The sequence below is a fragment of the Poecilia reticulata genome, linkage group LG9 (genome assembly GCF_000633615.1).
Source record: "Poecilia reticulata strain Guanapo linkage group LG9, Guppy_female_1.0+MT, whole genome shotgun sequence".
In the NCBI taxonomy this organism is placed as follows: Eukaryota; Metazoa; Chordata; class Actinopteri; order Cyprinodontiformes; family Poeciliidae; genus Poecilia; species Poecilia reticulata.
The window spans coordinates 23157511-23178382 of record NC_024339.1 but is presented as its reverse complement, the minus strand read 5'-3'; the positions used below and the strand labels follow the sequence as shown (position 1 = coordinate 23178382).

General features: G+C 41.3%; 2 protein-coding genes across 3 annotated transcripts; one reads left to right on the top strand and one right to left on the bottom strand.

The window, feature by feature from the left end:
- Window positions 1-184: 184 nt before the first annotated feature.
- Window positions 185-9588, bottom strand: fancg (FA complementation group G). Of its 2 annotated transcripts, none has more exons than XM_008418790.2 (14): window positions 9376-9588; window positions 9096-9192; window positions 8513-8638; window positions 8211-8383; window positions 4929-5079; window positions 4153-4277; window positions 3903-4049; window positions 2745-2905; window positions 2566-2632; window positions 2157-2473; window positions 2026-2066; window positions 1772-1945; window positions 670-784; window positions 185-410 (listed from the first exon to the last, which is right to left on the bottom strand). In XM_008418790.2, exons 1-14 carry the CDS (start codon window positions 9442-9444, stop codon window positions 317-319), a joined length of 1857 nt encoding a protein of 618 aa, XP_008417012.1. In that variant the 5' UTR covers window positions 9445-9588; the 3' UTR covers window positions 185-316. The 2 variants fall into 2 exon arrangements, with proteins under 2 accessions (XP_008417012.1, XP_008417013.1); XM_008418791.2 differs by having other exon boundaries at window positions 9096-9189.
- Window positions 9589-14982: 5394 nt separating this feature from the next.
- On the top strand, window positions 14983-18923 carry LOC103470377 (neurofilament heavy). The gene is made up of 4 exons (XM_008418789.2): window positions 14983-15784; window positions 16595-16794; window positions 16895-17019; window positions 17117-18923. The coding sequence occupies exons 1-4, from the start codon at window positions 15031-15033 to the stop codon at window positions 18279-18281; spliced, it is 2244 nt and encodes a 747-aa protein (XP_008417011.1). The 5' UTR covers window positions 14983-15030; the 3' UTR covers window positions 18282-18923.
- Window positions 18924-20872: the final 1949 nt, after the last annotated feature.

Sequence of the window (20872 nt, the reverse complement as noted above, 5' to 3'; positions counted from 1 at the left end):
AATCAACCAAATCCAGAACAATGTCAAACCTTTTGCCAGCGTACATAGCTCCTGATTTGTTTGATATAGGTGTGCCAGGGCAGGTAAGCGTCTAAAGGTTGCAGGGTGGTTGCTCTGAAAAGCAAATTCTGCAGCTGCAGACTAACTGATAGTAACATACCTACAGAAAAATGTGAACACATGATGGGTTTTCATAAATATAGTTTCTTTATTTAATTCTCTCCACATAATTTTCTTGCTACCATTTGACTTATTGCACAGGCCGCCCTAAACATTTATTAAGTGATTAGGTTTATATTTTTATTCTCTAAGCTGACTAGGTAGGACCAAGTTCTTGCAGTTTTTGGTGCAGCTCTGCAGAATCCAGCAACGGTCCAGAATGAAGTTCTTGTGCATACACAGGAAGAGCCCTGCAAGAGAAGTGAGGTTCTCACCATAAGACAAAACAAAGTAAACAGGTTATATAATTAGGTTTTCCCTATCTCTAGATGTTTCTTAAATCTGTGTTTTTCAATCAGATCTAAATATTTCAAATTACACAATTTCTAATTTCTTTTTCACTTCTTTCTTTTAAAGTCCCAAACTCCAATCGAACAGATTGTTACAGGTAGATATGAATTTCGGTAAAAAGGAAAAGCCTGTGTAAGGGCAGAGTATAAAGCATCTCACTCTGATAAGGATGGGATGGGATTGCTCCAGGTCTGTTCCCAACAAGCAGCCGCCTCCTGCTTCCTGTCCAGCCTCCACAGCACCTCCCCATACCACCGCCTGGCACTCACACCCTCTGAAACCGAAAGGATTGGACGATCATGTGATTGAAAACAGGACAATGTAATACAAGTACCCACACAGTGGTTTTAAATAACATATTTCCTTCTATTTCAACACAATTCACAATCACAAAAATACACAATCTGACATGTTCACCGCTAGAAAGCAGCCCACTTTCCCTTTACAAAGCCTACAGGTGGGCTGAGTGTTTTCACAGACATTTGATCTGTATTTTGTGGTTTCTTGTTTATAGACACAGGTTACTTTTGCATCTGTACTCTCACATCCTCTGTGCAACAAGCTTTTATGATTACTTTTTTTGCAATAAACAAAAACATTGCTAAAAATCAACAAAAGTTAAATGGCATCCATTAATGCTTACAGCATTGTTTTAGACTATTGGGCCAGTTGAAGTTTATATATAATTAAACAAATTAAAATGGCCTTGACAAAATAAATGTCACCCTTAACTTGATTCTATATATCAGAACTATTTGCATCAATCCCTGCTAACCTCAGAGTTCAGCGTGAATGCTTTTGGATCATTTGGGTTGCATTTCCTTTTGTGTCCACAATCCTATTAACCTCATACTCTTTTATAATACCGACAACTGTTGTCACAGAAACAATACACTACTTGGAGATGGTCTAGTAGAGTTTACCACAGAAATTCAAAACCTTCTTTTTGAGGTCCTGATCTGATGAAAAACTTCAAGGCATTTCTGATACTAATTTATGTTTCAAACATGGCTATACTTACTTACCAACAAATCTCCCCATACCTCTATTTGTAAAACAAACAAATATTTCTATTTTACCCATTTAATTATTTTACCGTCACATACTGAAGGTGCACAGGGAAAAATAAGCAGCTTTAAATGCGCCGTTAGGGCACTAACATACCATCATACATGCTCGGATCAGAACTCGGGAGGACACTGTGAGCTCTGCATCTTTAATCATAGCTGCACTCATTTATTCGCAGCTGTGGTGTACATACCTGGGTGGGCCTGCCGGCTGAGCTGAAGGTCTCTGAGGGCCTCTCTCAGCCGGTCTATCTGGGCAAAGCTGATCCCCCTACCAGCTAATGAAAGTCCCTTTAGTCTTTGGAGGACACACAAGTCTACACACTGCTCAGCATCTTTATCTGCACAAGGCATTTGTAGAGAGAAACCTGTAATGAATCATGCAGTTAAGAAGAGACTGACTAGAGATCCATTCCAAAATACTTTTTTTTTTTTTTAAATACTTCACCTGTGTCTTTATAGAGCACCTTCACCAACAGGCTGATACACCTACAGTGCAGAAAACCATGTTGAGTGTTTATTCAGAATTCCACACAGAAACAGTCTGAGTAAAACCAGTCCAGAACCAGAACCACAGACCTTGTGTAGTGGGTTACTGCTTGCTTCCAGTCCTTCAGCTGAGAGTAGCAGTGACCCTGAAGGAGATAAGCTGCTGCTGTCCAGAGCAGCCTTACCAACCCATTTTCTGCCTCCTCCGTCACCTCCCCGCTCCCGGCCACTCTCCCGTCCCCTGGATCCTCCAACAACACTTTTTCTGGAAGCAGATCCTGAGTCGACCCGATGACCTCATCACAAAGCGCCATACAGTCTGCAGGCCGCCGGGCCATCAGTAAGGCAGCTCCAGCCTCGAGGTAGAGTCTGGGTAACTTGGGGAGGGTGGAGACCGCAGCATGAACCTGAGGCCATAAACATGCAAAATAACACTTTTCAGAAATACTACTTCATTCGTGACTTGTTGGAAATGGTCCATCAACATGTTTGCTCTTACACCATGCTGATTTTCTGACTGAAGAGCAGCAAGCAGGTCCAGATAACACTCCACACCTTCTGACACCCTAAACAAGCAGAAATACTCTCATTTCTTAACAACAAAGTTGACACGTTCTCAAATACATGATCTGCGCCGGTGAAAGGAATTCACATGGACCACCATGCTGCTTCTCTCACCTGCCGTGGATCACGCATTTGAGAGCCAGACTGTGAAGGACACTGAGGGCAGACGGGACAGAGAGCAGGCTACTCAGTGATTGACTGCAGAGAAATAAGGACGGTGAGAGGAGACAGCCTGCAGCCATGGCAGGTTCTGTAGTCGAGGGTAACAGCAACATCTACGGAAGAAAAGAGGTTTGTTGTTTCAGTATCCAGACTTGGAACTCACTTAATATTTTTCAGTGATAAAAAGTTAGTTTTTCACTTATTTGTTCATCTAGTTAACTACAAAACACATGTACAGTGCTTGGGGAAAGGCATTTCTATGCTTTCAGCATTTTCCAATTTTGTTACAATTCTTTCCACAACCTTATAGTAGTGCATATTTAATAGGTGGAAGGAAATCCAGGACTGTTTTTCAACTTAAACATCTCAGAAGGACGGTGAAGGCTTGCGTTCAGCCCCCTTTACACTGAAACCCCCAAATAAACACCTGATTAGGATCTAGAATCAACCTGTGTGTGATTTAATGTCATTATAGACTGTTTTTCTGTAACCCAAAGTTGAACGTTTTGGCCTGAGCAGCAATGTACGACGCAAAAAAATCCTACACTGCACATCATCCTGAACATACCAGTCCCACAGAGAAACATGGTGGAGTCAGCATCATGCTGTGGGGATGTGTTCCATCAGATGGGACAGTGAAAATGGTTGGAGCTAAATTCAGAACAATCATGGAAGAAAACCTGTTAGAGGCCGCAATAGATAAGAAACCAGGAGAAAAACGATGCTAAACACAGAGTCAGATTATGGTTTAGATCAAAATTTATGCGTGAATTCATGGACTGACCCAGTAAAAAATCTAGATCTAAATTTTAGTCCCTGTCGCTATAAAAGGATGATTTTATAAAACTTTATACTGGTTAAAAATGAAAACCAATATATGAAAAATGAAACATCTAATTATCCTTTTTACTTTGTGTTGAGCTATTAAACAAAATCCTAATAAAAGACATTTAAACATCCATGTTTGTGACAAAACTATTTAGGGTTATTAATACTTTTGGAAGACACCCACTAATTATTACAAAAGCAATGTATTTGTATCCATTAACATAAGAAACAACAAAAAGCATCCTATTATTGGGACAAATATTTTTATCTTAGGTTACTCACCGAGTGCAGAATGCGAAGAGCTTGTATCTCCGCCTGCGAGTTTTCCAACCGCCTGTAGATGAGCGCGCTCTGATAGAAAGCACAAACACAGCGGGGGTCCGTCTCCAGAGCCTTTCGGTAACACTGCAGTGCCATGTGAGGGCGGTTCTAGAGACAAGTGCAAACACACACACATATGCTCACGGCAATGAAACAACCTAGCACTCTACTTTTTCTGTTATCAATGGCTTGTATGAGCGGCTTTATGTACCATATGGGCGAGGCAGGAACCTGAGAGGAGGTGTGTGTAAGCGATGAGAGCTCTGGGAGCAGGCGAGGCAGAAGCAGCCTGCAGAGCAGAAAGCACACTCCAACCCTCCGTCAGCCTTTCTGCACCTTATTAAAACAAAGAAAGAAGAGCAAAACCGCTTGGGTTGTTATTCATCAACAGCCGCTAACAGGAGAGGGGAATAGCATTGATCGTCTTAGCTGAAGGAGTTGGGTAATTAGGAAACAAGTGAGAGCTGTCATTCTTACAAATTTCTCATTTTAATACTCCAAACTTTTCTGCATTAAGATTCCCAAATGTCTCAAGTGATTTTGTAGCATTACAAGGAAAAAATGGTGAAAAACACAACTTTTACTGCACTCTGAAACAAATTTGAGGCTTTAAACTTCCCAGCAACCTAAATGACTACAAAACAATATGATTATTTGTGTGAGGCCAATTCTTCCTGTTCTTGTTTTTATCTTCTTACAGCTCGACTCTATTTTCATTCAGTTTCACTTTGCTACTAACAGTAAACTATTATTCCCAGTTACAAAGTTCAGTTGAGGTCATTATAAAAGGAAATAGTTATTTCTCTACAAGAAACCCATCTGATAGTGTTGGCACTGCAGACAAAATAGAAAGTGATACAATTACGGAAAATTTTAATGCATGTGTTAGAGAACACAGAGCTAAAATATTATTAAATGTTAAATGTTGTTTAGTCACACATACTGGAATCAGCATTATAAAACTAAACCAGTATAAATATTGCTGACCTTGAACAATTGCAGTGCAGATCTTCAACAGATCAACAAGCTTTCTTGGGTCCAGAACCAGTATGGGAATATTTGATATCTTTTCCTTTGTTTCAGCCCTACAATCATTCCAAACTGCTCCACTTTGTGCCTCCAAAAGAGACATCTCCTCCTGCATCAAAGAAAATGAGTGTTCTAAAGTTTTTTCATTGATAACAACCAAACCTACACAGAGATAAAACACTGCAGAGTTTGAGAAAACAAATGATAGACCAGGATGAAGAGCAAGGTATTTGGGGTTTGGAGTTTTCAGGGGACTCTTGAAGCAACAGACAGAATGGCTGGGGGGCAGAATGGCTGCAAACTGGATGGTTGGGAGGAATTTAGAGAGTCTGTGGGTTAGGACTCTAACTGGTCTAAAGGAAGTTCTGGAAAACTGCTCAACAATTCAGAAAAAGAAAGCAGAACCCATCCCAGGCTGCAGGTCTTAAAATTACTATAACGCCAAATGATGTTTTCTCCACTGCCTTGCAGGAAATTATTTCTGACACCCATGAAGAGGTCTAAAGTTTGCCATGAGTCAGTATGTTGTACCATGTCCTGAATACAGCAGATAGACAACATACAGCATCCAGACGATCGGACAATGCGGTGAATGTGAGTGTGTTTTCATATGCAAAATCCATTTTAATACTGCCAGTGTTAAATGTTGTTGTTTAGATGATGTTAGCATCTTGATTGCTCCAGTTCTCATTAATCCATTAAAAACAATTAATAAATATAACTGCTATGCGTGTCAAGTGAAAATGTTACAAATTACATTTTAATTAAAGTGTTTAAAAGATGAAGATTCATTTCCCTATGGACTGAAATTAACCCCATTTCTGTTTATTTCCACTTCAGTTTGATCATATTTGATATTTACACTGTGGTAAAAGTTTATAAATTTTCTAATGTATAAATACCTAAATACCTTAATTTCATTTATTTATGTAATGCCTTGAGTAGCAAGGTTATAAAATACAAGTCTTTGCTTACGTTTTATCGTGTTGTATGCAAAACAAACAGAACAAAAATTAAATTTTAGTTGTTAACCCTCTATGGCATGGCGTTGCCCTCTGGCAACAAACCATATATCTTATCTGTACCTCACGTTGCTCCTTTATTTTATTTTTGGGGGTTGATGATTTAAAATAACTCCAGACATATTTTTGTCCAAATAAAAGAGGTATTGAGGTTCATGTGACCTTTTACTTAGAAGAGGAGCAGTCTTTTTTATGAAGCAGAGGTGCATGCTCCACCTAGCCTCCTACTTGTAAGTTATACATCACTTTTCTTCATGTTTAAATTTGGGTCACTCCAACTAAAAATATTTTCATATCTGTGAGTATGTAAAGAATCATTGTAGATAATTTCAAGACAATCTTTTTTATAATTTATATGCTAAAACTGTGTTTTTTTGTTTGTTGCCTCAGGGCAACATTGCGCAGTTAGGGCCCTTCTGCTCAGACAATATTATTCTAATGCAATGATATTCAATTGATTACAAACTAATCATCACAGTCAAGTTTTTTACTTTATTATTGGATAACAGTAACAGGTGCATGGTTCATAAGTTGGGGTCATTCCTGATGAAAACATGAGGGTCCACTGTACAACCATTATTTCATTGTTTGTTTATCCTCAAAACTGACTTCAGTCCCAAAGAGTGATGAGCTGGTCATCAATGAACTAATGGCTCTATTCCAAGGCAGGCAAAGACTGAAGCAATACCTGCCTAACCCAAAAATATGGGTCTGCAGGGTACTTTGTGTGACTGGTGCAGATGGTGGTCCTTACAACCTATACAGGATGAGCCATGCAACCACCAAATCTACCAGATATGGGAGCTGGTGGAAATGTTATCCTTTGCTTGGCTCAAATTATAACAAAGAATCAGAACTACAAACTTTTAAAAAAAGAACCTGCACCCCTAACTATAGTGACTGATGTGAATCTGGTTGCTACAACCCATAGATAATCAGATAAACAGATGGTGATTCCCAGGTACGCCAATAATCAAGTGCCAAAAATGTGATATACACTTTTTTTTCACATCAGCAAGCAATTCCTTCCTGATGTTTATCATATAATAGGGAAAAAGACTAATTTCAACATCCTTAGTGATTCTAACGCTGCCAAACATAAACATGTACAAACACACAAAAGCTTGTTTTAGTAATTTGCTCAAATGTACCATTCATTAATGAAAGTTAGTTGTTTATTTTATATTTGGTGAGTTGGAACCATGTCTGATTCATTTTTGTCAGTTTTTTTATGAATATAGTTTTTGTTTGATTTGAATTTAATTTTTCATAATCACTGTAGAAAACTTGCCATTCTAGACCCCTTGTAGCGCAATGTTGCCCTGACGCAATAAACCCAAATCTGGTTCCGTGAGGTGTCAGGGTCCAATTTTATAATTAATATGTAATTAAGGGCCAACAAGCTCCCAAAGAATCCAGGAAAATATTTTTTCCACCAAAAAATAAAAAGTCATGCCATAGAGAGTTAAATTTAAAAAAAACTAATAGCAGTCCGGGCTGCACAGTGGCGCAGTTGGTAGAGCTGTTGCCTTGCAGCAAGAAGGTTCTGGGTTCGATTCCCGGCCTGGGGTCTTTCTGCATGGAGCTTGCATGTTCTCCCTGTGCATTCGTGGGTTTTCTCCGGGTACTCCGGTTTCCTCCTACAGTCAGGTTAATTGGCCTCTCTAAATTGTCCCTAGATGTGAGAGTGTGTGTGCATGGTTGTTTGTCCTGTGTGTCTCTGTGTTGCCCTGCGACAGACTGGCGACCTGTCCAGGGTGTACCCCGCCTCTCGCCCGGAACATTCCTCTCCCGACCCCACTGAGGGACAAGGGTGAAAGAAAATGGATGGATGGATAATAGCAGTCCTGTTGATTTAGGACTGTTTTGTGCTTTTTGTTACAAATGGATCCTGTCAACAAAGTCTGGATAAAGATGTTTGTTGAATGAAAGTTTATTCCAAGTTATTCATTCACTAATATTGAAAGGTTGGACATATGTGAAAAAACACACACCAAATAACCTGCCACCTAAACTCCTTAGGAATTTTTTTTTTTTCTGGTGTTCCCTTATATTACCAGTAAATTGACATAAAGCATGTGAGATCTAACATTGCTCATAGTACATGCTCACATTACAAAAATATAATTTATTTTTCTGCAAATCACAAACTACATTCAATTATTCTAAACAACATAAAGCGGTAGGAATAACTCGTTAAAATATGTTCAAAACCAACCTGAAAGTCTTGCACAGCGTTCAGGCGGCTCTTGGCCAGCCACACTCCCCACTGCAAACAGAGGAGGCTCAGGACACGGTAATGCAAAGCTGTGCCAGTCACTGATTTAAGAGCTGCTCTCCAAAGCACAGAAGGGTCAGAAGTACCAGGAGCATCTCCTGCTATCTGAAGCACTACCAGGAACAAACACAAACAGTAGGAGACTTAGAAAAACCTTATCAGGGTAAGATTACCTCTTTGGCAGTAGCTGGTGCGATCAACAGTACAGCAAAAGGTTCCCGTGCTTTCAGGCAGAAACTTACGTCTCTGGGCGGTTTGTGTGAGGAGCAGCTCAGCCTCATCAAACTGAGACTGAGCAGTAAAGCATACACAAGTGTTATAAACGACAGAAAGCTCCAGCTGTGCACGATCCAAATGAGGAGGAATGCCTGAGAGAGATAAACACAGGAAAAGAAACACATGAGATGAAAGCTATAGATGAGAGCTTCTCACAGAGTAATATACAGATTTCCTTAAGATTTTTCATCTCAAAATTCTGTACTTTCCTAGAGTCAAATTTCTCAATTGTTTCTGCAGTTTTTGTAACATTCTGGACACAAAAAATATTTTCTGTTTGCTATTTATTTTATTCTGATTAACAGTTATATCTAACAATTACAAAAAGGCATCAGTGTGCATTTTATAATGATCATTTTATCATTGTGGTATTAAACTTATGCTGATACTGAGTATGGGGGTTTGTTGGTCTTCAAAATCCTGATGTGAAAACGCTCCAAGACAGACACTCCGTTGACACGAACTAAGTTGAACGAAAGAGGATTTTTATTTTAAATTGTAATTGGTGGAGTGGGATAAACAAATAAAAAAGAGAGGATTGTGGATCACCTTGTATTTTTCTGAGAAGTTTGTGAAAGTCGGAAGACCATCGTCTCTGCCTGAACAGGTTGTGCTCTGGGTTCGGTTCATTTTGTCCATCCTGCTGCTGAAGCAATCAGTCCAAAACAAACGACAAACTTTATCAGGATGTATCTGAGTTTTTCTACCTGCAGACATGCAACTTTACATTCTTAGTCCACCACAACTTAGAAGAAAAGTAGGAACATATAGCTAAAACTTAATATTACTAACATTTAGCAGTTAAAATACATATTTAACAGGGATTTACCTTACAGCTAGAAGCTAGCTGGTTATTTTCTTGAGTCCAGCTTTCCAATAAACTTGTTGACTGAATCATTTTGTCAGAAACTACATCACTGTTAATGGTAAAAAGAATAAAGTTAATTGTGGTTGTTTAACTTTCCCTCGTTCACAACCGGAAGTCCAAAACCTAACTACCGTGAAGACTTCTTCTTCTGGTATCAGCCCGAGAAATGCACTAGCGCCACCGTCCGCTCTGGAGTGTGGGGCACAGAACCAAATGCTGCTAATCAGGACAGAAAGTGAAAAATAATGTGATGTCAGGTCGACTGGTCAAGTTGGAAAATAAGGTAAAGTGCATTACCGCTATCAGCCTGTAAAGAGTGTGGATCAAAAGAAACAAAACAAAAAAAAAATCAAACCACAGCCACAAAATTAAAAATAATTGTACTATTTTTCATTTTGTGACTGACAAATAATATGATTATTTTTCATGATTAACTTGTAACCATGGAAGTTACAAGTTAACCTCCATATAATAGAGGTTAACTTTTCTTTTAATTTCCCAATTTTTACTAATTTTCCCCTTTTTCCTTCTACTCTGAATCATTACAAGTTCAACTGTTTTTTTTTTTTAAATTAGTTTACAAAACCTATGCCTTCCTTCAGGTTTTGCCCATCTTGTGTAGCACTAAGTCCAGTAGGCCTTAGTGAAAGGCTTGTTATTACCCCTTCTGCAATTCTCTAACTTATCAAACACCTGAATTCTCCAAACTTTGTTTGAATTATGTATGTACCTCTTATTTCCCGTTTCTTTCCAATGCCGTATTTTAACCCTGTCTGTGTTGGACGATTCTGACTATGACTCTATAAATTAACTCAGAAATGTAATCTTTTCAGTTCCATGGACAGTTCACTCACCTCCACCCGTAAAGCAGCTGCTGGGTTTGTTTTGGTGTAATATCTGTTTTGGTGTAAGGTCCTGCTGCCCCGGGTGAGTACATCTGTGAATGACACGAGCAGTTCTGTTGACTGTCCAGTAGGTGGTGCTGTGAGGAAGCCAGGCCCAGCTACTCTTCTAGAAACTTCAGTCTACCTGCAACAGCCCCTCAAACTGTTAAGAGCTGCTGTTTGCTTGCAATCTTCCAAAAATAAACGCCATTTACAAGTTTCATTAAATTTATAGCTTTATTCAGAATGATGAATTCCCACAAAGTGAAACTTTAATCAAATGTAGAAATCTGGTTGCACACTGACCCAGATTTTAATTGCACTATGGCTGAGTCATACTTGAGCCTGCTGGGACAGCCATTTTTCTAAATGTCCCTGCACAAGGTGACCGTCTGTCCTCTTACCCAGATGCATCTGTCTTAGATCAGTCTGTGTGTTTGTTGTCATCCCTGCATGAGCGCATCAGCCTTTATGGCTTAATTTGTTTCTTCAACCCTGAGCATCCCCTTCATTCCTTCATAGACTCAAATAACTGGACAGTCTGAACATATGGAGAGGCGCTCCTGACAGCTAAGATCCTCAACACATCATCCTTGCCTACATTTCTCCCCCAGCTCTTTCCTTCCCCCTGTCCTCCTGCCACAGCTCTTTGAGCAAGTTGTCTTGGATATTTAAAACAGAGATTTTTTGTTTCCCTTATTCCTTATTTTACCACAGTCCAACAGCCAACAGTTCGTGAACCTTTTCACGAACCTACAAACTAAACTTTTCATGTATTTCACTGGGATTTTATGTGACCAACAAAAGTAGTGCATAATGCAGAATTTTTACAAAGTACAACATTTTGTAAACCATACAGACAAACTGGTTAAAATTGTGCAAAACCACCCTTGACTGCAAGTACAGATGCAGGACTTATTTTTTTTTCTACTTTTCTCTACCAGCTTTGTACTTTTGATTGACATCTCTGCCCATTGCTCTTTGCAAAACAGCTCAAATTCATCCAAATTAAATGGAAAGCATTGGAGAAATACAGTTTTCAGTTCTTGCCATTTGAATTTATGTCTGGACTTTGGTTCATTCTAAACATGCAAAATGATATTGGTTAAAACTGCTGGAAAGTAAGCTTTCCCAGCAGTTTTATGTCTTTCACAGGTTTTCAGCCAGGATTTCTTGTATCCAGCCAGCTTCCTCCCTCTTGCCGTTCTCCCTGTCCCTCCTGAAGCCAGGCATCCCCACAGCATGACGCTGCCACCACCATACTTCAGTAAGGACGGTAAGTTCAGGATGTTGTGCACGTCTTATGCTGTCTTTTAAAAATATATTTTCTCTTGCCACCTCTTTCGTAGTTTCCAGATTTGTGGAGTAAATACATTGAGCCGTTGAAGACATCTACGTGCTTTTATGAGATTGTTTTCTATTTATAAACCATGTAGCCCTGAGAGAGACACATGTTTTGTCTGTCCTTCAGTCACCCAAACATGAGCGATGGTGAGGAAAACAGGAAATGAGTGTGTGAGTAATTATTAGAGTAGCGTCACAGGAAATTTAAAAAATATTAGTGGAAGGCATAAAATGCTGATATATTCCATGCTGTCTAGAGAGTCGGTGCTTAAAAAAACATGCCATCACACAGACAAACAGTAGACAGAAGGAAACACCAAAGTGCTGCTTTGTCTGCTCTTCATCTTAGTTCTCAACAGATCAGTGAATTCACAATTCTCAGGACTCTGTTGAGGTGTGCCGTGTAAACTCGTTCACCCTCAGTCAATCAATAGGTGCTGCACATGCTCTTCAGGGTGAGCTCTATTCTCAGAGCAGAGAGCTCTTCACATCAGCAGCTCACTTTTTGGGATAATGCTGTGTCATTGTGGCAGAATTCACATCCTCACACATTCACTGTAAAGGTGCTGCAGAAGATAGTGCATTAAATGGTGATTTGCATCATCTAAAACCAGCCAGATATAAATGCAAATGCAAAAATATACTAGTGATCATTAAATCACAAGAAGGGATTTTTGTTTGAAGCTTGAAATGTAGTCCTTGCTTGTATGCATGTCCGGAAAATGCTTTGCTCTTTTACTTAAACACTTTCAGATTTTGTCACGGATATCTTCAGAGGATTTAATGTGATAGACCAACACACTGTATGGTGCTTAATTGTTATGATCATTTGGTGTTTGGGGTTTAGTTCTCATTTGCGTTCATCAGGTCTTGTTATATTCGATTTATTTCAGTGTGATCATTAGAAAGGTGTTGCCACATTAGTTCATTCCTCTGTGCTCAGTTTCTGAGTTTATTCTTGTGTTTTGTTCTCTGAGACTTTTGATTCAGTACTTTCAGATCTGTGTTAGTCTTTTCCCTCTGGTTCGTAGTTCCTTTGCAGTTTTTGTTCAGCTCCTTCTGCGCTAACTGCAGCTCAGTTTCCCTGCTTGCCTGAGCTGCAAGTGTGAAGGAGGAGCAGGGAGCAACTAGGCAGGCTGAGGGAAGGAGGCTATAAACTGGAAGGAGGAGAACATATACAACAGCATAAAGAAAAGGTTTATAAACTCAAGAATGCACAAAGGAAAGTAAGAGGAAACGAAGAAAATAAATATGAAAGAATGAACTGCTAAGGTAAGAGCCAAGCTTAAACAAATAAACAAGAAAATAATCAAAATGCAAACACATATGAAAGCCAAAACCCAAATACACCAGGATTATAACCGTCTGTTCTTTGTGTCCTGGTACGAGATCTATGTGTTTTATGTTTATATGTTTTCATCCCCAATTTTGGCGAAGTTTAAATCAGGGACAGTAAATAATTTCCAAAGCTACCAACACACATCTAAACTAAGAGGTCGGTCAGGTAGAGCATCAATCAGAGAAGCAGCCAAGAGGCAGGAGCTCTAGAGATCCACTGCTCAGGTGATAGAATCTCCAGGCAGGATGACTATTAGTCAGGCTCTCCGTTAGTCTGGTTTTTATGGAGGAGTGGAAGAAAGAAAGTCACAAGAAGGTCAAGTTCCTGCAGTTTGTCACAACTTCAGTAGAACTTGCAGCAAACATGTGGCGCTCAGGTCAGATGGGACCAAAATATAACATTTTTACCTTCCTGCTAAACACTGTGTGAAAAAAACTAAAATCCCCTTGAGCACAGCATACCCATTGGTTAACATCAAACCCTGTGGTGGCAGCATTTATGCTGAAGAGATTGTATTAGGAAGAAAATTGTTTTAAATTGTTGGTAAAATCCATGAAGCTAAATACAGGACTATCTGTTGGAGGCTGCAATACACTTGAGGCAGTAGAGGTTCACATTCAACAACCCTAAACACACAGAGGATTATTTAAATCCAAGTATCTTCATGTAGAGTCCAAAGGTCCAGAACTAAATCTCATTGAAGGGGATTTGAAAATGAATATTCACAGAAGCTCTCTGTTCATGTCTGAATGAGATTTATCTATCTGGCAACAAAGAATTGAGAAACATTTCAGTCTCTAGATGTGGGAGAAATATTCCCAAAGACTCACGTCTGGAATTGCAGCAAAAGAAGTGTTGACTCAACATAATACATCATGAAACTCTTCACATTTCTGTTGAAAACAATGAATGATTTTCCTCCAGCTTCACAGCAATGTGCTAATTGTGCTGTTGTGTCAATTGAAATCCCAATAAAAACCAAAGATGTCTGCGGTTATGACAACATTTGAGTTGAAGGGGTGCGAATATTTTGCATGTTTAGATTATTCAACTTGTTTTCTATTCCGATATTACCAGATAAGGGATGCCGGAGGGATGAGCCAACTAAGATAAAAGCCAACCATATGGCGTGGTCTATAACACATTTTGATTTAATCACTGGACTGAAATGGAACAATTCCCGCTATGTTTGCAAATATGGCAGATTTTAAATTGCATCATAACTAATCTGGTTGCCTTGTGAGAGCAGAAAAAGTAGAACACAAGATGCGCAGTGAAAAAGACAAAAATGATAAAGCTGGAGGGGAATGGGAGTTGAACCCTGAAGAGGGGAAGAGAAGAGTATTAAAAATCCTGTTTCATTTTCCTTCTTTATTCTCTGTTTTACACATACGAACCTTGTGTTGCTCTACCATATTAATCCTGGTAAAATAAAGTCAAGCTTGTGTCAACTAGATTCGAGGGATGTGAATACTTTTGCCAGACGCTGCAAGTGTGAAAGTTGTCAATGGCCCAGCAGCTGAGGTGATACCCAGGAGGGCTGATCTGCAAACTCACTGCAGCAGCAAACAATAAAAAGCATCAGCAGAACACACTGAAACCCCCTCAGTTCACCGTTATAATGGTTTTACATCTTTAAAAAAATATATAAAAAAAGAAAACTAACCTGAGCTATTTATAAATATTAGTGTTAGGAGGATTGAAATGCGACATGGCTGCATGTTTTAAAGTGTGGTGCTTTTAATAATAATAATAATAATAATAATAATAATAATAATAATAATAAATAAATATAAAAAAGTAGATGAAGTGATTTCTAAGGTGCGCGTTGCATGATATAAAGTTAATATTGAGGTTTGTAGTTTCAGCATCTGAGCTGCCCAGTTATTTCTGCGCAGCCGGTAGATTTTTTTGGGAAGGAGGAGGAGAAGAAACGATGTCTCTTTAAAAATACAGTGCCCTTGTGCTGACGAGCGACTTTTCCCTCCCTCCTATAAAAGCGCAGCGCTCTCCCTCCTTTGCAGTCAGTTCTCCCCCGGCCTGGCCAACATGAGTTTCACGGTGGACCACCACTTCATGGGCCCGAGCTCGTACCGCAAGGTTCGGCCCGCATCCGTGTCTTCCAGCGGCTTCCACTCCCAGCAGCGCCGCCGCCTCACCTACAGCCAGCCGCCCTCCATCGAAAGCCTGGAGACCTTCAACGGCGACATGACGCGGAGGAGCGAGAAGGAGATCCTGCAGGCTCTCAACGACCGCTTCGCTGGATACATCGACAAGGTGCGCAACCTGGAGATGCACAACCGCAACCTGGAGGCAGAGGCGGCGGCGCTGCGGCAGAGCCAGGCGGGGCGCATCTCCGTCGGGGAGCACTACGAGCGGGAGCTGAACGACCTCAGGGGTCTCCTGCAGCAGCTGACCGGGGAGAAGACCCGCGCCGCCCTGGAGCACGAACACCTGGAGGAAGACATCCAGCACCTGCGGGTCAGGCTGGAGGACGAGGCGCGCAACCGCGAGGAGCTGGAGGCTGCCGCCCGCGCCATGAAGAAGTACGTGGAGGAGTGCCGCTTGGCGCGGCTGGAGCTGGACAAGAAGCTCCGCGCCCTGGAGGAGGAGGCGTCTTTCCTCAAGAAGAACCACGAGGAGGAGGTGGCGGAGCTGCTGGCGCAGATTCAGGGCGCGCAGGTGAGCTTCGACCTGAGGGACACGCTCAAGGCGGACGTTACCAACGCGCTGCGAGAGATCCGCTCACAATTGGACAGCCACGCGTCAAAGAGCGCAGTGCACGCAGAGGAGTGGTTCAAAGGTGAGGCTGGCCAAAGGGACACGTTTCAGAGCAAAAGCTGCAAAGTCCCTCTGTCCACGGTGCTGAAGCCGTTTCTCCGCTTTTCAGATAAAAGCTGTAGTGATTCATTTTCACATAAAACCACACCGCATCTATTCGTACGCATTCATTATCTGGTTGCAAACTTTTCCAAGAGAAAAATAGAATTAAAGGAAAACATATTTTGACACACAATTCGGATTTCAATTACATGCACCGCAATTCGTGACCGCATCGACAATTTTCGCATGAAGCGAGGACAGCTCTGCAGGCGTGAGATGGCACACAGAGAGGAGGCTCATTTGCACTCTGGCTTGCTGCCCTTGCATGCAGTGCATTTTTTTATGGTAATGTATGTAAAAAATTAAAACTCCTCTTCAGGGACACAGCTCGTTGTTTAGACAGCAGGACAAATTAACCCATCGATCAGAGCGTCTTCTCCTAAATTTGTGTACTTGTACCTACATGCTAAAATCATGTTATAATAATAATAATTATTATTATAAATAATAATAATAAAAAAATAGTACAGTCACAGTTCCTCTGACTGCGTGACCTCTGAGTCCAGCTGACTGCAGCAGAGCGTCATTCCTGAAGGGGAGGAAGCTGAGTCAGACTGAATGACAGATGGACAGTGTCAAGGTTACTCACGCTCCCAGCGGTGAAGGAAGGGATTGCCAAAAAGTCTCAAGATGACAAATCTAATCTGACATGTATATCAATCGGTGCTGTGAAACTAAAACAGAAACGTGGTTTCTGAATGCTTAATATATTTTTTTTGTACACCTGCAGTGCGCATGGAGCGCCTGTCCGACGCTGCCAGGTCCAACCAGGATGCGATCCGTGGCTCCCAGGAGGAGATCTCAGAGTACCGCCGCCAGCTCCAGAGCCGCACCATCGAGCTGGAGACCCTGCGAGGAGCCAAGGAGTCGCTGGAGAGACAGCGCATGGAGAGTGAAGACAGACACCAGGATGACATCACCTCACTCCAGGTACCAGATAGGGAGTTCCCCCTTTCTTCCCCCTCACATAATCTCCTCAAATGTTCAGTGTGACTCCTGATCTTGAGGTTTTTGTGTTTTCATTTCGCAGGAGACCATCAATCAACTTGACAACGAGTTGAAAACAACCAAGTGGGAGATGGCGAGCCAGCTGAGGGACTATCAGGAACTCCTGAATGTGAAGATGGCTTTGGATATCGAGATCGCTGCATACAGGTTTGCTAGGGTCAAAGTGCACACGTCTTTGTTTTTACTATTTAGATTTTCCTACCAAAGGTCTTGAACATTTTTACCATTTGTGGTTTTGAAACAGGAAGCTGCTGGAGGGAGAGGAGAACCGCTTTGTGTCCGGTGGCAGCCCGTACACCTACCTGGAGAGCAGGATCTCAGCCCACATCAAAGTAAAAAGTGAGGAGATCTCAGACACTGTGATCGTGGAGGAACAGACGGATGAGACACAGGTGACAGAGGTGACAGAAGAGGCAGATGATGAAGAGGAGGAGGAGGCAGAGGAGGAAAAGAAAGAAGAAGATGAGGAAGCGGAAAAGGAAGATGAGGAAACCAAAGAGGATGAAGGTGAAGAAGCAGAGAAGGAGGAAGAAGGAAAGGAAGAGGAGCAGGAAGAGGAGGAGGAAGAAGAAAAGGAAGAGGAGAAAGAAGAGAAAGAGGAAGGAGGTGGAGAAGAGAAAACTAAATCTCCTGCTGAGAAATCACCAGAATCTAAATCTCCTCCAAAATCTCCAGAATCCAAATCACCAGCAGCCAAATCCCCCCAGCCCAAATCCCCCGCCAAGTCTCCTGCAGGAGACGAGTCAAAATCCCCTCCTAGTAAATCCCCCGAATCCAAATCTCCGGCTCCCAAGACTCCCGAACCAAAATCTCCAGAAAAGGAGAGTGCTAAGCCCGCTGCTGCCAAAGACACCCCAAAGGAGGAGAAGAAAGAGGAGAAGTCTCAGCCAGCCAAAGAGGAGCAGAAGGAGAAAGAGCCACCTGTGAAGGAGGAGAAGAAGCAGGAACCCAAGGAAAAAGAGCCAGAGAAGGTGGACAAACCTGATGCAAAGAAGGACGAGAAGGCAAAGGAAGAAACATCGAAACCTGAGACTCCCAGCAAGCCCGCTGAGGACAAACCTGCTCCAAAGCCCGAGCCCAAAGAGAGCAGTCCTCCTGCTAAAGAGGAGAAGCCCACTGCTCCCAAACCGGAGAAACCAGAGCCTGAGGCAAAGTCTGAGAAAACCGAAAGCAAGAAGGAGAAGAAGCTTGAAGAAAAACCAGAGAAAACTGAAACCAAGAAAGAGGGAAAAAAACCTGAAGAAAAGCCCGCAGCCAAGGTAGAACCAGAGAAAACCGAGAGCAAAAAGGAGGAGAAGTCAGACGAGAAGAGTAAAGAGGAGAGCAAAGAAGGAGCGAAGGCAGAAAAAGCTGAAAAGTCCTCTAGCACTGAGTCAAAGGAAACCAAGGAGGAGAAGGCCAAGAAGTGAGACCTATCGCTGCATTTTTACCTGTGGAGGAGAAGGAGATGCCAAAGAACAGAGTAGGAAGGAAGGAGGAGAAGGGTGCAGAGCAGGAGGAAGGAACTGGGCGCACCCAGCTGTTCAGGCAGGTAACAGTATGTAAGCAATATTGATTTCTGTAGCAAACAACCCCACCGCTCCCCAAGTATGGCCATTACACCCCCCCTCACCCCTCGAAGCTTCTGACTGTATGACTGTAGTGAATGCAGAATGCTCTAAACTCCTTATGTGAATGTGACAACCGCCCTTAATGGACATCAAGTGCATTTAAACCGAATCCTGACGGGGCCGGCAGGGCCCACACAAGCCTTCATGGGCAGAGATGTCAAAACTACGTCAAGCTAAATGATTGTGAGCAATATTGAATATATATAAATATGTTTATTAAGGGAGGTAGAAATCTCTATATTCTATTTACAGATGAATAATTTAAGGAAGACTTGAGTTTTGCTTGTTGTGCACCAATAATGCTGCTTCTCCAGACAGGCGAACGGTGGCGTCTCACTCTTCCAGTCTGCAAATGCTAAGACAATGATGACTGTGCTATGTATAAACTGCTGAGAATATGCAAAATGAAACAGTAAATAAACAATGGAAAAAGAAAAACATAAAAAAGTCTGTGTGGCATCATTCTCTCTCTCTCTCCCTCTATTTTTTAAATATTTCCGTCTTGCAGAAATGTGCAGCGTAAGAACTCTTGGTAGAGATTAATGACGTGTGAGAAGCTCTCATACAAGGTGTGAAACCACAGAAAGGTAAACGCCGGGAGTTACTGCTCTGCATTGCGGCTAAAGAGAGGGGGAGCTGTGCCCATCCTCAGCAGCCACTGCACCCTGCCTTACATGCAGCGGATCACGCTCATGTATAAATCAGTAGTCCCGTCTTCGCGCAGCAACTTCACTTGAACAGCAGCACCTTTATGGTCCAATTTAGTGCTATTGATTCCTTATTGCCAAGGTGAGGGGATAAACATGTAAAAAACAGCAGCAGAGGCTGTTCGTTTTCAGGACCTGCTTGTTTAATCAATAGGGACAAATGTAATTGATTATGTCTGACTACGTCAATTGAATAGGAGACAATTATCTTTCTAGGAAATTCCCAGCATTAGTGCCATAGAGTGGGCGACTGCTGCAGAGACAGGGTGTGGTTTCCCTTAATCAAACTGTCAGAGGTGGAAAAAAATTGCAAAATTGAAAACATCAAGCAAGAAAACATGCTTTTGTAGTTTTGATTAGGCGTGTAGACAACGCTCACCTTTCTCTGAGACACACTTTTTGCTGATTCTGAGGATGCATGCTCTGGCAGCTTTGTCCTCATTGCAAATGATACTTCACTAAAGCTGCAGAGCACCGAAATACAAGCAGAGTAAAGTAATTCCTCCTCCTGCAGCTTTTCCAACCTCTCTGCCTCCAGCCCCTCCCGCCACAGCAGCATGTGTTTGATGCAATACTCCACGTTATACTAAAAATAGATTCCTGATCACTGATACAGGACTGGATCCTCACTGGCATTATGCCACCATTTGTTTAACCCTCTAACCTCTTGATAGGTGTAATATAAAGGAGTGGATGAGTCAGAGTGCCCTCCAGCTTATGGCAGAAAATCGTTTTTAGCACCTAGAACTTGACTAAGTGAGGATAAGGAATACAGGACAAACATGAGACTTTGGTGTCGATTTAGACTCAAATCTAATTTTGACTGATCATATGAAATGTGCTACTAAATTAGCCATCATTAGCTGATTCAGTTTTCCCAGGAGCAGAACTAAACAAAGCGGGGCAGGGCTTGGTTCTGTAGCTATGCTCCACAAACTCCCTGAAAACCTGACAGAAATTGTCGAGTCCTTCAGGTCCGGAGGGAAAACAATTTTGCTTATGGCAATTTTTCAAAGAATCTGATTAGCTGTTTGCACAATCAATGACTGAAGTGCGAGTATCAAGACTGGATTTGTTTTTAATTTGTGTCTGTGTTTATCAGACACACACCTCTGATAAACTTGCCTTTTTATTTTACTTTGTGTAATGCTTTTAAATGTTCGACATATTTAGTGAACTTATTTTTTGTTTTGTTTTTCATTTGATGTCCTGCTAGAGTATGAATTGAACTATTTAAATAAACCTCCCTCCCTACAGCTTTTTTGTACACCAATATAGCATAATCTAAAAAAATCTGCTATCCTTTGAGAACATTACAATTCAGATATTTAAACATTATTTTGATATCTGCATTGTAAAAAAAACAACTAAGCTTCAAGTATTTTTGCAAAGATTGGTTAAAAAAATCAGTCTCTGGGACGTCACTGCTCTTTACACACTTTCTCTTTAAATCACTTTTTTTTAATTCTATGGGAGGTGAGGTTTAATTAATCTTTCTGCAGAACTGTTTACATTTGATGAATGAAAATCATCAAACTGAGGTCAGTCAGCAATGATCATCTTCACCAGAGGGCTTACAAGAATTTTTTTTAAAAAAAACTTCTCTTCCCAAAATCACCAACCCCCACACGTGTTTGATTGAAAAATGAAATGCATCTCAGCAAAATTCTCAATACCAAGCTG

What these genes read in the sequence shown, in the direction of transcription:
- fancg (XM_008418790.2), bottom strand. Translation starts at nt 9,444, where the DNA reads ATGATTCAGTCAACAAGTTTATTGGAAAGCTGGACTCAAGAAAATAAC. An exon ending in AAATGCGTGATCCACGGCAG is followed by an intron (nt 2,633 to 2,744) that starts GTGAGAGAAGCA and finishes CTGCTTGTTTAG; the next exon opens with GGTGTCAGAAGGTGTGGAGT. An exon ending in CAGCCGGCAGGCCCACCCAG is followed by an intron (nt 785 to 1,771) that starts GTATGTACACCA and finishes TTTCGGTTTCAG; the next exon opens with AGGGTGTGAGTGCCAGGCGG.
- LOC103470377 (XM_008418789.2), top strand. Translation starts at nt 15,031, where the DNA reads ATGAGTTTCACGGTGGACCACCACTTCATGGGCCCGAGCTCGTACCGC. An exon ending in ATGACATCACCTCACTCCAG is followed by an intron (nt 16,795 to 16,894) that starts GTACCAGATAGG and finishes TTCATTTCGCAG; the next exon opens with GAGACCATCAATCAACTTGA. An exon ending in ATCGAGATCGCTGCATACAG is followed by an intron (nt 17,020 to 17,116) that starts GTTTGCTAGGGT and finishes GTTTTGAAACAG; the next exon opens with GAAGCTGCTGGAGGGAGAGG.